Consider the following 15,135-nt stretch of genomic DNA (forward strand, 5'->3'; position numbering starts at 1 on the left):
GCCATCCTAAGTGGAAAAGCCATATTTGGGAAACAGCTCTGCAATACAACCACATTTATTAAGTGTGGTCAACCAGAACACTGGGATAATCGGGAATTCAGAAAATTGGTAGCATCATTTCCATATGGCCACACTGACAATGAACTACACTGTGGATATGAATGAAGCCAGTTCGTACAAACTGAACATAGTGCATCTTGCGTCTGAGTAAGCACACTTTAGATTCCACTACATATGTAGTTGCACTCAACTGCGTTACGTTTATCTGAACTAGTTCTTGAACAGCTTTCAAAATCCGCCATGCGCCAGGCACATTTTGCACCTAGCTACTGACCACATGCAACCAAGTGAAGATGCCTGGGCACCAGGATGGCGCCTGACATCTCCGCCACCTGGAGGTACATGCCTGGGGATCCTGGGATCTTGACTGTTTTCACACATTATCAACACATCCTGTAGAATTCTATCCGTGATATTTTATCTGCATAACCAGAATGAATTTCAGCAGCCAAACCGTCATATTGAAAAATAGGATTTTTGAGCTGTCTGGCCCAAACATGGCGACTAGACATTCCGCTTAGCTATTTGGCGCCAAGCTTATATATCTTAGTATCTAACAGTGTTCTTGAACTATTTTTAAGCTCTGTGCCTGAACCAAAATGTTAGAATACCCTGATGGACCTGGATCTGAAATGAAACGAAGCTCAACTACTTAATTGTTTGGCTTCCTGCTCACACTTGTTCCAGCCCTCTGTTCATTTATATTACAACCTTGTCAAAGCTGAGATTGCCCCTTTTACCAACAGTATCACATGTAACAAAACAATGCATTTAAGGTGCTAGCGGAATGATCTGTAACAGTTAACCATTTACCCCAGCACACATTTGTCAAAAAACTGAGGGGAAATTGTGCCAGGTAAGCAAAACCTCAGTTTAAAGAAATCTCTAGCTTGCAGATACCTGGCTGATTCTTTCCCTATGCAGAGGGTGCTTAGGCACATTCAGATCTTTGGGGTAATAAAAATAAACAGCCTCTTTTACTTGCTAGAGCTTACAGAGCATTAGACACCTCAAGCCATTCGATGAATTTGAGAACTCATTAAAATTTGCATAACTGAACCTATTGCACTTTTATACACAAAACGTCATTAAACACCTTTAACTGGTCATGTTAACTGGAGATTAAAAAACTCATAACATTCGGCTTTTAGGAGAAGCCTAACTTGGAAAAATGAGACTGTTTTAACGTTTTCTTTGGCACTTTAGTCATGGCACTCTTCGACAGCCTACCATTCCTTCACAAGATGTATTTAAATCTAAACGTATGTTCAGAGAAAAATACCTTGAGAAAATAGAAACTGAAATGATATTATATTTTTTGTAGAGACAAAAAAAATTCTATCAAAACAATCATAATCCTGCAAACCAATGCAAAAAGTTTAAAGAAGGGATGTTTACCCATGAGCTGGATCCAGGGCTATTGCTCTTGGCTGGTCAAGGTCTTGCCAAAAGAGAACTTTCCTAGATGTTCCATTGAGATTAGCAACTTCTATCCTATTTGTTTCAGAGTCTGTCCAGTACAATTTTTCCCCAATCCAGTCACATGCCAAGCCATCTGGGGAAACCAAACCTGACACGATGACGTTCTGCACCAGGTTCCCAGTTTGATTAAAATAAGTCTGCTTGATGGCTTCTTCGCTCACATCGGTCCAGTAAATAACACCCTGTGAGTACAGGAAGTCCACTGCTGCAGCATCTTCTAAGCCACTGACAACAACAGTTGATTCCATCTTCACTCCTCCAGCATCCACCAGTCTGACATCTCTCCGGTTGGCAAAAAGCAGGAGGGGAGAAGCTATGGAAAGGAAGAACAAAAAAGTGTTATGTATCGTAAACCGTCACTTCTAAAAACAGAGCAGTGATGCCTAAGCACTATATTACACCTTGGGATTTCCATTCAAGTAAGGTATTTGTTATTTGGCATTGTTATGGCTTTTAGCACAATGCCACATATTATATTGTTTTTAAACATTCAACAAACTTTGTAATCATTTGGTAAAAGAAGAACACTGCCTCCAGACATTTTCTGCCTTTAATATTCTGTGCCCCTCCAGTTTTTTCATCAGTTCCAACTTGAGTTTCACAAAAAATGGATAAGTTTGATAAATTAATGCCTAGGAAACAACTCTGAAAGCCAGAGTAAGTGGAAATTTACCAACCACCTCCAAGATAAAGACAAAAAGTGTGTATTTTTTTCTCCATATGATTCCTACAACTGAATACCTCCAAATTCAGTTTACTCAGTGATGAACTGACTTGTTTAGTACATATATTTATTTTTTTCTGGTAAGATTCTGTACACAGGAATGAAAAATATTTATGATGATGTTTCTTAACAGATAAATGGTTGCTGTTGGAAATCGTGTAGTAAGCAATACTTTTTAAAAATCACACTTTCGTAATATGCAAGTGTATTACATCAATTTAAAAAGTGTCCTGCAAAATACCACCTCCTTTAACCACACTACCTTGTAAATAAAGTGGTATACCTATTAGCATGACTGTCTTTATTTAGATAGTTGCATATAACAAAGGGATGACCCCTCAGCATTAGATTGTTTCCTACCAATTACAGCAGTTAACACTAATGTAATTAACTTAATGGAATACCAATATTCCAGAAGAGGGCACTAACTGCTGCAAACGGCAATATTTCATTCAGGATCTGCTCTGTTCAGCAGCTTTCTAATGTAATCCAACACAGAATATTTCTCTGGCAAATTATTTGTCACTTCAAGCCCTTCGAGCAATTCCACAAGTCCAAGCAACAGCTGCTAGATGTCTGTACTAATCAACTGCTGACTTTCCCCACAAGAGGCTTGTAGTTTCAGCTGATGTTTCAGACTCCTAACATGCATGGAGTTGAGATCCAATTCTTTGTTAGTGAACTCCAAGAACATCATCCAATACACATACTAAAATAAAATATATACTATCATCGAATTGCTTTTATTATTGTTGTGATTTATTTTTTGTCTTCTAGATAAGTCACAAGGAAATGTTCAAAATATAACACAAACAGCTTTAAAAAAACCACAAAAATATCAGAAAATGAGTTTTAAAAATGAAGGTGGGTGTTCTGTCATGCAACTTTTATCTTATACTGCAATACAATCTTATAACTGGGATTAATTAATATTTTGATTGAAATATTCAGGACTTGAATAAGAATTATGCATGACTGTTTTGTTATGCATTTGGCCTTGTACTGATGTTCACCATATGGTTAGGTTTCCAATATTTAGTCCATGTTCTTTTTTACATCTGTGGCTTAGTGTTACCTTTAGAATTTCAACTCCATGTATGTTTTTTTAAAAAACAAAAACAAAAAACCCTGCAACCTTCTCAATCCACACTATTTTACAAGGCAATCAAATAATACCTAAAAGACGGCATCTGACAATTTCATACAGAATTCCCAGCACTCTAGCTGCAACAGCTCTAGCAGCAAGATCCAAGTTTGGTTTCCTTCTGAGGTCCCACCAAGTTCAGTGGAACCATCTCCCACGTAACTGTGCATAGGATTACAGCTTTAGGATTCCTTGGAGACCACCAGGCAATTATCTCTGCTTAAAAGCAGTAGTTTGAAGGGCAGATGTGCCCCTAAGGAATCTTGCAGCTTTGCAAGTTTATAAAAAGAAACACTGCCACAGGAATATGCAGCCACTTTCATATTAGGCTGGCAACGCTTTCTGAAGCATTCAAAGGGGAAGATGTACAGACAGATAGCAAACCCCTCTGCAGGGTAGTGTATACAGTGGTACCTCGGGTTACATACGCTTCAGGTTGCAGACTCCCCTAACCCAGAAATAGTACCTCAGGTTAAGAACTTTGCTTCAGGATGAGAACAGAAATCGTGTGGAGATAGCGCGGCAGCAGCGGGAGGCCCCATTAGCTAAAGTGGTGCTTCAGGTTAAGAACAGTTTCAGGTTAAGAACGGACCTCTGGAATGAATTAAGCACGTAACCAGAGGTACCACTATACATGTGTGCGTGGTTGGCTGGGAACTGCCCCTTAAACCATAAGAAGTGCAGCCGGCTGAATGAGAAAGTGATAGAGCATGTGTAGGAATAGAGCAACATACCTAATAAACCCCTTTCTGATTAATTATAGGATGAAATCAAGGAGACTATGGGGAGATAGAATCTTTGAGAGGAACACAGGCTCTGAGCTAGCAGCAGTTATGGCAGACTAAGGATAAGTCAAGCTCACCACATACAGTTGCTTAGGCAAGGGTTTTAAACAGAAAGTTGATGAACATGGGGTCTAGGGTAAGAATAGCTTGAGAAATGTCTAAATGAGGAACCAGGGAGCAAGACATGACAGTGTGCTGTGTTGTGGGACCAAATTTGCTTATCAGTCTGGAATAGCAAGGCAAAGAACTGAGGGAGAGGTTATCACCAAGAAGACAAAGATCTAGGAAGCCAATCAGAAACAAGCACTCCAAGCTGGCTAGAGAGATAAAAAAGGCTGTAATTGGCGAGATACAGGATGCAGGGCAGGGGTGGGGAAGGAGAAACCCATGGAAGAAGGACAAAGTAAGTGCCAGGGAGTGGGGAAGAGCCAGGATTGAGAAACTAGATAAAAAGTAACTAAGTGCAAGGGAGAAGCAGAAGGAAAAATATGTCCCATGGTCTGTCCCATGGGTAGGCAAACTAAGGCCTGGGGGCCGGATCCGGCCCAATCACCTTCTCAATCCAGCCTGTGGACAGTCAGGGAATCAGCATGTTTTTACATGAGTAGAATGTGTCCTTTTATTTAAAATGCATCTCTGGGTTATTTGTGGGGCATAGGAATTCATTCTCCCCACCCCCCAATATAGTCCGGGCCCTCACAAGGTCTGAGGTACAGTGGACCAGCCCCCTGCTGACAAAGTTTGCTGACCCCTGGTCTAACCTATACATGAGGCTACTGGAAGTCACCTGAGCTAGCAAGCTAAGGGACCATTATGCATAAGAACCAATGGCTTTGCATGTGTTGCTTTTTCATTTGTGCATGTTTTGTTGATGTTGTAGCATAATAACATTTCAAAGTCATTTTGATCCCAACTGATCTATCACTGTTTAGTTCACCTGGTAGAAAGACTCCAATGGACTCCAATTTCATACTTTCCCCCTTCTGATGAATCTGAATGGGAATTTTTTTTTAGAGGGGTGGCCATATTTGCATATAGACAACCTCCCCTCTCCCCACCACCTGGCAACCTAAAACAGCTAATCACCAACAAGCCACAGCAAAGCCAATTGACAAATCTCTCACAGGATCTAGTGGTAACACCATAACTGGACCCAACAATGTCATCCACAACATTGGTGATTCATTCACTTGCTCATCTTCCAGTGTGATTTATGACTTCACCTGTCAACAATGCTCTGCTGCATTCTACACAAAATAGATGAACCAGTCTCTCCACATAGGAGTAAATGACACAAATCAGACACTGAAAATGGCACTTGGGAGAATATTTCAACTTCCCAGGGCAGGCCCTAACAGACCTTAATGTAGCCATTCTGGGAACGGGGTGGGGGTGGGGTGGGGGTGGGGGTGTTTGTAACATAAATGAGCTTAATTACAATCCATCAATAAATTCAATGCCATCACTTGTGGGTTAAACAGAGACAAAAGATTTTAGCTCTTTTATCATGTGTTAATTAGCTTTTCAATGCCAGGATATCTGTGCTATCAATGATTGTTTTTAATGAATGGTTCCCTGCCATAGGTGTTAATACAATCATCTCAGCAATGCTGAGTAAATCCTCACCAATATGCCACTATTAAAATGGCTATTGAACATATATTTATGCTGTAATTGTTTTAGACTCAATTTTTCCTTATTGACTTTTGACATTCACCTTACAATTTTCTCCTTTATATACCTGCTAACTAATATTTCACATCATGCATCTGATGAAGTGGGCTTCAGTCTCCTAAAACTTGTACCAAAACACATTTGTTAGTCTTTAAGGGAAGATATAAATACACGGTTCCTTTGCAAATCATACAAGCAGAAAGGATGCAGTCACATTGTCAGAACACATGCTCTGCTGAAACTGAAGTCTTTGGGGTAATGTAGCATTTGTATCAAGAAACTATATTAGCTCCTTATAGCATTTCATAACAGTAAAGCGTGTTAAATAATTCTATTCTGTCCTGTCTGTGCATTTAGGATTGAGCAATGCAGAAAAGAATCATATTCATGTATAAGGAAATGGAGATACGCTCTAAATGAAATCAGAGAAGTAAAAGATGCCCACACTAAAGGATTGCCCCTTCTACAGGCATTCAGTACCCAATGCCAAGGTACTGTTGCACACAGCCCAGCATTCCAATGGAAGCTCATAGAAAAGCTTCCTAAAGGAAAAGGAAAATACCAGAGAGTAGGGAGTTTTGCTCCAGATCCACATGGCAGCTACCAGGCCCTATGCCCTTCTTCAGCAACATCCAGTTTATCCTTGAGGGGCACTGAGAACGCAATCCAGGAGAGAGAAATGAAGCCTTTGGAACAATAACCAAGAACAAATTGGAGGCGGTTGATAAAGCCTGCTATGTGGATATGTGCTCCACATTCATTTCTGTCTGCTAACATAATGAAAAGCCATAAATTTGCTGAAGCATTTTCTTCCTGATGTGTGGTCCAAAACACACATCTAACATGGCAAATACTTGTGTCCATGATGAGCCAGCCCTATGCATAAAAGGTGAAAATCCTTTTATCTGCTCAAAGCGGACTCCAGCAATGAATATGGATGACTGTAATGTGTTTTGCTGGAATTCCATACCTGTCAATTCTTGTCTACTTTCAGGCTAGAGGAAGCATTTCCCAGACTCCTGTACTGGGGGGGGGGGGACTGAACTAGATGACCTTGAAGGTCCTTTCCAACTCTTACAATTCATCCATGCTGCTGGGCGAATGTTCTGGTTCAAAAAAATAAATAGGTATCTGTTTCAGTGCTGGGGAAATATATTATGCCCTTCGGCAGGAGCATAGCCTTAAGGAATAACTTCTAAACTTTTAACAACTGCATAATCACTTGGAAAAGCTCCAAACGTCCCTAATAGGCAAATTCTGCTTGGCGAGGCATGGCACAAGGTGGAGACTATGGCAGAAGGGCACTTTTCTTTTCAAGTCACCATGCAGAAAGGCCACACACATGCTTGGTTTCTTCTCTGTGGAAAATGTAGCTAAGAAGCTTATTTGACACAAGAAAAATAAATTTTAACAAATGGGAGGATGTGGTCTGCTGCAAACAAGACTGGGATTATTATGCCTTTGGGGTAATCAGAGATACATGCTCATACCTATTAGCTGCCTATTCAGAACACATCTGCATTTACAAAGAGGTTCAGACCAACATTTGCATTTAAAAACTACAGTTTGCAGAGGAAACTGGTATGGTGTCTTATTTTTCCAATGCGTAAGATAACCTACTTGGAGATATAACTGAACAAGAAATTGGCTACCACCCGATATTCAGGTTTTATGGGGTACAGAGTCTTGACAAGCTTGACCTCAGTCACCAAAGGGATGCCCAAGCAAAAAATAGTTGTTCAAAGATTCTTGGATATGGATAGGCCGCCAAGGGAAAAGGGTTTTTAAGTATTGTGGAGCAGCCAAACACCAATCAGTAGCCCCTGAATGACAAATACCTTCTATGGAGGAGAACTGTGCCTGAGAAAGATGCAGAGAGTTACTGAGGGAAGCAGAATTTTTTTGGAAGGGTGTATAGGGACGCAGGTGGCACTGTGGATTAAACCACAGAGCCTAGGACTTGCATCGGCGGTTCAAATCCCCGCGACAGGGTGAGCTCCCGTTGCTCGGTCCCTGCTCCTGCCAACCTCACAGTTCAAAAGCACGAAGTGCAAGTAGATAAATAGGTACCACTCCGGCAGGAAGGTAAATGGTGTTTCCGTGCGCTGCTCTGGTTCACCAGAAGCGGCTTAGTCATGCCGGCCACATAACCCGGAAGCTGTACGCCGGCTCCCTCAGCCAATAAAGCGAGATGAGCGCGCAACCCCAGAGTCGGTCACGACTGGACCTAATGGTCAGGGGTCCCTTTACCTTTACCTTGTTCTGATATGAAAGGGAGAGGGACAGAGCAGGGGGGGGGCGAGGTTACTTTTTAGGGTTTTGAAAAAATTATTATCCTCCTAAGACCTAAGTCAGCAAGATTAATCTACCTTGTTACAGTGACAAATACATAGAACAGGTGGAGCCAAAATATTATTCTTCATTTTGGTACACCAGTGACATTTTGAAGAAAGCCTCAGCCATTCACATGTATGTCTGAAGGCTCAGTCCAAACTCCCACCCCTGCCCTTTCCACCCTCAGAAGAGCCTACTTCAAGGATGCCACCAGTGGGCTTTCAAACAAAGACCAACTGCATTCAGTGCAACATTTCCAAGGAAGCATGCGTAGGACTTCATCCCTAGTCATTCAAAAAGCAGGGAGGGGAGAAGCTTCTTTTATTATTTGGAATGACTACTTAACAAAAACATCTTTAGACTACTTTACGTTTTGCACCCAGCCCTGTTCCACTGGCAGCTACTACTGTAGAACACCTGAAATCCATTGATCACTAACTTCAAAAGATAGATTAAATGTTGATTTTCATGCAATGAACCTTCGTATTTAACCTGAGTTTAAACTTGTCGGATATAGTCCTCTAAAGAAAGGAAGACTACTCCTTTCATCCTGGAACGGTGTGTGTGTGTGTGTGTGTGTGTGTGTGTGTGTGTTTTGAATTCCTCACACGCAAGCACACAGTGGCATAGTAGGGTTTTCTTTCCCTCCCATGGAAAAAAAAATGTAGGTGTGAAATTAATCCAAAAAAAGAAGTCAAAGAAACTCAGTTCCTGTTCCTTCCTCTTTTTTATGCCTAACCTGTGACTACAGCAAGTCACTTTTGTAGAATAAAAACTTTTGAAAAGGCAGCTTAGGCTTCATGAACCACTATGACTTGTGTTGTAGTTTCCAAATGGTATTAGGAATTGTCAAAGGCTACAACTTTTTCTTAAAATTATGTTTTCCTTATTCTGTGTCATCTATTTTGAATCTGCAAAGCTCATTGCTGTATTATGGCTAGAAACACAATATGCAAAGGGTTTAATCATATAACTATCTACTGCCACTGGTAATGCTTTATTGACTGTAAAATACTCTTTAGATCTTATAGCATAAGTTACTATAGAAATGCACACTGCTGCATTAACAAAAGAAAGAGGGAGAAGTGTCCTACATTCAGTTCACAAGCAGGGGGTGGAAATACAGTACATTTCCTTGGCATTAAAAAACACACCAAACAATAAAAACCCACAATGTCTTCTCCATTTCACCATCTTTTCTATTCACAAGTTTTGTGGAAAAAACTCAAAACATCTCAGCTATCAATCAAGGCAGTTTCATTTCACTTTTTTATTCTGCATGTTGTCCACAATGTTTGAAATTTGGAGAAAGAGAAAATTAAAATTTATTTTAAGAATCATTTATGCACAGAGCTACAACAGATGTCAGAGTCTGGTTTTCACCCCTTCTTTAAACTGCAACAGCCTATACTTTAAGCTGGTTATTATATACAACCTCCTGTAGAGCAATTTCATCCATGCCTCCATCTCAAAATATGAATTATTTTTAGTGACAGTCTTATGTATGCCAAGCATTGTTTTGGGTTATCATACTACAGTATAGCAAAGACAGGAAGACAGTCTGAACTTCTATCAAAGAAACTTAACTCAAAAAGTTCAGCACCAAGGCAGAATTTCCAGAAGCAAATTTATCAGAAAAGTGGGAAACTATCCCCCCCCCCCGAATTGTTACTCAGTTTAGACTGTCTATGAAGAGCTGCATAGTTCAGTGTGTGGTCCCATGAAAAAAGAAAAATCCCCTAACATTTACCCAACTTAAGTCACTGCACACATTTAACAATTTATTCTTGCACAATGGAACATTCCCTGTCTCTCCTCTCCTAAAAAGGTAAAGGTAAAGGTACCTATTTATCTACTTGCATTTCATGCTTTCAAACTCCTAGTTTGGCAGGAGCTGGGACCGAGCAACAGGAGCTCACCCCGTTGCGGGGATTCGAACTGCCAACCTTCTGATTGGCAAGCACAAGAGGCTCAGTGGTTTAGACCACAGCGCCACCCACACCCCAGACACACGGAGAAGGAGAGGGGGAAAGCAAGTTCCAGTGTAGGGATGGAAAGACATTACTGTGAGTGCAATACTTCACTGGATACAATCCAATGTCTTTTGTGTCAACAGTAGAGTTGATGGGGGAAGCTTTTTGAATTTTCTCCAACAGCAACTTGAAGCACTACAGACTTGGGGGGGGGGGGGGGAGAAATACTAGTGGATCCAGATAAGCTGGGATCCTTTCACACACAATATTTAATAATGGCTATAAAAATGGAGGGAACAAGCCCTATAAGCATTCATGAAAAAATAATAGTAAATCAATACTGGTTACTTCATAGGGGAGGGGCTTACAGCCTGTCTTCTTTTGAGGTGCTTTTGCAATTTTACAAGAATAATTTATTATTATTATTATTATTATTATTATTATTGAAAAATTGATATACCACCCATCATCAAAAAATTCATGGCAGTTCACAGGATAAAATACAAGATAAAACCCAAGTAAATGATTAAACCAAAACAAGAAAATAACCTCGCCCTTCCCACAATGCAAAAGTCAAGACCCAGAAATGAAGCAAGATTTTGTATAAAGAAGGGGCATGTTGTTTGAAAAAAGTTGGCTCTATAAATACATCTCTTTCTGTGCCACCAGAAGTTTTCCAGCATTTAAAAGTAACCCAAAACACATTTCCCTTGATTACTGTGTATCAATAATAATTTTAAAAATCACAAAATTCACCCCGGCCCCAACTTTACAAGCAAGCATCACCCTGTCGAGTGTTATAAAATTTGGGCAGCTAGTCTTGGGTTTGTTTTGCACAGGCAAGAATTGCACATTTTAAGGGCTCTTGTAAAAGATACATTTTCTGTACTGTGTAAGTTAAGTTTTTTGCAATAATTATAGGGTTTCAGAAACCAGAGAGATTTATTTCAGAATCTTGGTTTTACTTGGCAACCTACAGTTTGTTACTGCTAACATTATTATTTACAACGAAATATAGCACTCTGATTATATACTATTTCATTTGGACAAAGTTACTTTTATTTCCCTGGAGAGACTAATGTCAAAAAGACATTGTCCAAAACAACAAAAAAACACATTCTCTGGCCAAGTGGACAAAGGTGCATTATGAAAATATAAAGCAATTAAAAAGCTTTCTCAGTTTTATTATATTCTTGTAGCACACAGAAGTGTGCACAGAAATGTCACCCATAGCAACACTGGAGCCTTGCTGACCACTTCGCTCATGCTCCATAGTCCCCTTCTGTCCAAAATGCCTATGCTCATCTTACACACCTCTCTTGCTCGTTCATTTTCTCAATCCACTGCCCTCTCCAATGCTATGCCCTCAGAGACACTGCATGCTTGGGCTCACCAACTTGACTAGATTCTCTTGTCACTCAGCCAGCCACCCTGACAGTCCCAACATCTACTCCTGTTCTTCCACCCTCACCTCAACCGGCACACTGCTCCATCCACTGCCTTAAGACATGAGTTCTTACTCACGTCAAAATTTACTATTAGTTCATCTTTCTCTTGCAATATCCGCACCTGAGTGCTCAGGATGCTTGTAAACATTCCACGACGTCACCAAAATTCCACTTCTAGGACTCAACACAACGTCAGCACAAGTATCCAGGCAACCGATTCCAGTCATTAGTTCATGCTGACATTAACAACCAAAGAAGTTCACATACAAACTATTTCTGTGGAAACCCATCAAAGTCCCTCATCTTATTTTTAGTGCATATTGATAAACTGAAGGAAACAAACTTGCTCTCTCTTCAGCTTAGTCTACACCCAGTTCTGAGGAGTTGCATTACACTGGCACCTATATATTAAAACCCTAGCAGGTGACAGCAATATCTGTCATCCTAACCTAATTTCCAAGTACATGGTGGGAGATCAATAGGAATAGGAAACATGATTACCATGTAGACTTGGTTTTTCACTGCCTAGAGGGGCTCTGGCATGCCTCTGTATTTAAAATTACCAAAGCACAAAAGTTTTTGGTAAATCTCAAAACAAAAAACCTTTCTGGAAAAGTTACAGACATGCCCAGAGGCTCCAGTTTCAGATATGAATGTTTAGAGGAAGTTACTTGTAGCGGAGTTTTGGTTCCTGTCCTTTACAAAGAAAAAAGGAGCCACAGATATAGCCTCTGAGAAATTAAAAAGGTTTAAATTTGTTGAAAACAAAAAGAAGGGAACAAAGTCCAGCTGCAATTAAGCATACAAGCACAAGTCAGGTAGCAAAGTTTCAATACCAAACCCACTCTACACCCCTATACCATTCTTCACCAAACTGTTGCCTTCCAGATGTTTTGGACTAGAAATTCCGTCAGTCCCAGACAGTATCACCATGCTGGCCGGGATTAGAAGAGTTATAGTCCCAGACATCTGGAAGGTACCAGGTTGGCAGTTGTCCTATACACAATTCAACAACAGTTTCATTTTAGATGTTCATTATCTAATACCCGAAAATCAGTAACAAGAACAATAAAAAGGAAGGAGAAAAATATCAAGGCAAGAAAGAAAAAGGAAGGTAGGTTGTGAAAAGGGAATGGCAATATTCCAAAAACAGCATAATTCCAGACAATTGTCCTTCATAAGCATATTATCCAAAAATGCTTCCTCCCCAAAAGGAATCCACGAAAAGAGTGTTGCTGCCATTTCTGTGCCTTTTTTTACTTTAAAAGTCCATACTGTGGCTACAACTTCACAATTTATTCTACAATTTACTGCCAATCTGTTTAGTCAATTCCTAAAGGTCCTGGTCACCCTTGCCTTCCTTATTCCTATATTTGAGAGATCACCTGTATGGTCATCTCTGTGATCTATGGTCATCTCTTTTTTCCTTTCCCTTTCTTCCTCCTGAGCCAGCACCAGTCTTTGTGATTAAGAAAGTGGGTTCACAGTTTCCAGAGAGTCAGATGGTGCTCCAGTCCACAGGAAATTAGGCCAAAAGGCCCCATGGAACCTGTACTCCAGTTATAAGCATGACATGGCAGTACATCACCATCATCCTCATACTGCCAGACTGGAGGCTGGGGAAAGAGATGAAGCTGAGAAACAATGACTTCCTAAGGTCTCCTAGTTCAAGGTGGAGGCAAAATCTGAGAACAAGACAATTCCCAGCTTATCTTCTTAGCCACTACATTTCATCATGTATGCCTTGCTATTTATTAGAAGACAATCTGATAAGAGTGTGCGGAAAGCAAAAACAATACGTAGTATTCACCAAGCATGCAAAATGTTTTGGACTAAAAGTGGGGTCATCTTTCTTGCCATAACAACAGGGCAAACTCCAGTCAAAACTGAAATCTATGGCAGATGTTACATGCTGCTCCAACCTGAGCCTATGATGGAGGTGCTCAAAGAATTACACTCCAAGAGGCTCTTGCTTCTTCCATGGCCAAAGCCTTGGATGCCAGCAGAAATCAGCCATGGCCTCTGCCTCTCTGCTCCAGCTTGCTCCATTTAACAGAGTGAAAACAGACTGTTTCCCTAGAACACCCCTCAAGTCTTTTGTCTCTGCCCATTAACTCAGAGCTCACGGGTGGGGCTCCACCCCTTTGTGTCTGACATAGAGCTCCCACTTTCTTAATGGCTCATCACCTTGCCTTTGTTAAGTTAACAACTCATACTTAGCGGGCCATTATCAGGCAGGCCTGGCTATTCTAGCAACTGAATTCCTGCTGGATCCAGCATTCAGGAGGCTTGATTTAAATTCTATTACCTATCAGGAATTTAGGGGAATCTGGCACCCCCAAACCCTGGCACCCACTATTCATAAACCCACAACTCATAACAGCAGAGTTCAATTCTTGGCTCTATAGGTTCTTGACTATACACATCATGATGATCGGGTTTCTTTTGGATTTTGTTTGGTGAAAACGTGAGCGAACTCAATTTTATTGCATACTGGGGAGCCAGACCTATCTACGCTTCATTAAAATAATATGAATAATTCGAAGGCCATGGGCTGACAAGTATGCATCACTTTATGCATCTCTTGTGCAGTTTCTGAATTCAGATGCACAGATTGCAGGCATGCTCCCCTCATATAATTAAAATCTCTTCAGGAGGAGAGCAGTGCCATATTCACTGGGTCTCCTGTCCACATCCTTGCTGGCCCTGCCTTCCTGCTGCCTACATGAGGGTGGTGGAAAGGGCTGGAAAAGGGGCCCTGTTGCATGCACACAGGCTCCCCATGTGATTTAAAATCCAGGGGGTGCAGTCCCTCTCCCCTTTACGGCAATTGCAATCAATGATAGTACGCCCAAAAGGCAACAAATGGCAACTGAGCATCCCCCAAATTGATACTGGGAAGAAAACAGAACTACCACCTTCAAAACCCCTACTGATTTGTGATGCATTTTGCATTTGTTTTAGGGATATAATTGTATTGTTGATTTTATGCAGTCTATCATCATGATAGTTTTTCTTAATGTTGGCAGTGTATTTTCTTCCCAAATAAGCATAAAAACAAAACAAAATAGTTTAGTTGTTTTAAAGCAAGAAAGCTTTCACATGCCAACAACAATTTTTTTCTCACCCAAGCATGGATTTTCTCACTTGCAAAATCTTTCATTTTTAAGGAAACAATTCCTGGTTGTTCAGGGGTGTTCTCCAATTATTATTTTTTAAAGAAATAATAGCTTGGCATCTCAGCAAAACAGGCTCAGAAATCAGACAACCTGAAAATAAGTTTTTAGTGTCTGTGCCTCCAGGATACACCGCTATAGGACTTTTCAAACTTCCCATTAAAGCCACAAGGGCTAGGTTTTATGTTAATAAAAGCAGAGATTATCTGGATCACAATGACAGCCTGCAGTGCATACAAGTGCTGACAGAATGAAAGGATGAGGAGGGGGAGAGAAGAGAAGGCTTGGTAATGCCTATCCTTATGTACTTTTATTTCCAATTCTGGTTACGTTCA

The 15,135-nt window shown here is 40.6% G+C and overlaps 1 protein-coding gene across 1 annotated transcript in view; it reads right to left on the reverse strand.

The window, feature by feature from the left end:
- The window catches only part of LRP5 (LDL receptor related protein 5), a 112,611-nt gene that overhangs the window by 81,104 nt on the left and 16,372 nt on the right, over positions 1-15,135 (reverse strand). The window contains exon 2 of the mRNA XM_083427134.1: positions 1,459-1,855. Coding sequence (XP_083283260.1) covers positions 1,459-1,855 — 397 coding nt within the window. The remainder of the gene's footprint in view (positions 1-1,458; positions 1,856-15,135) is intronic.

Source organism: Podarcis tiliguerta (assembly GCF_965153285.1).
Source record: "Podarcis tiliguerta genome assembly, chromosome: 1".
Taxonomy (NCBI): domain Eukaryota; kingdom Metazoa; phylum Chordata; class Lepidosauria; order Squamata; family Lacertidae; genus Podarcis; species Podarcis tiliguerta.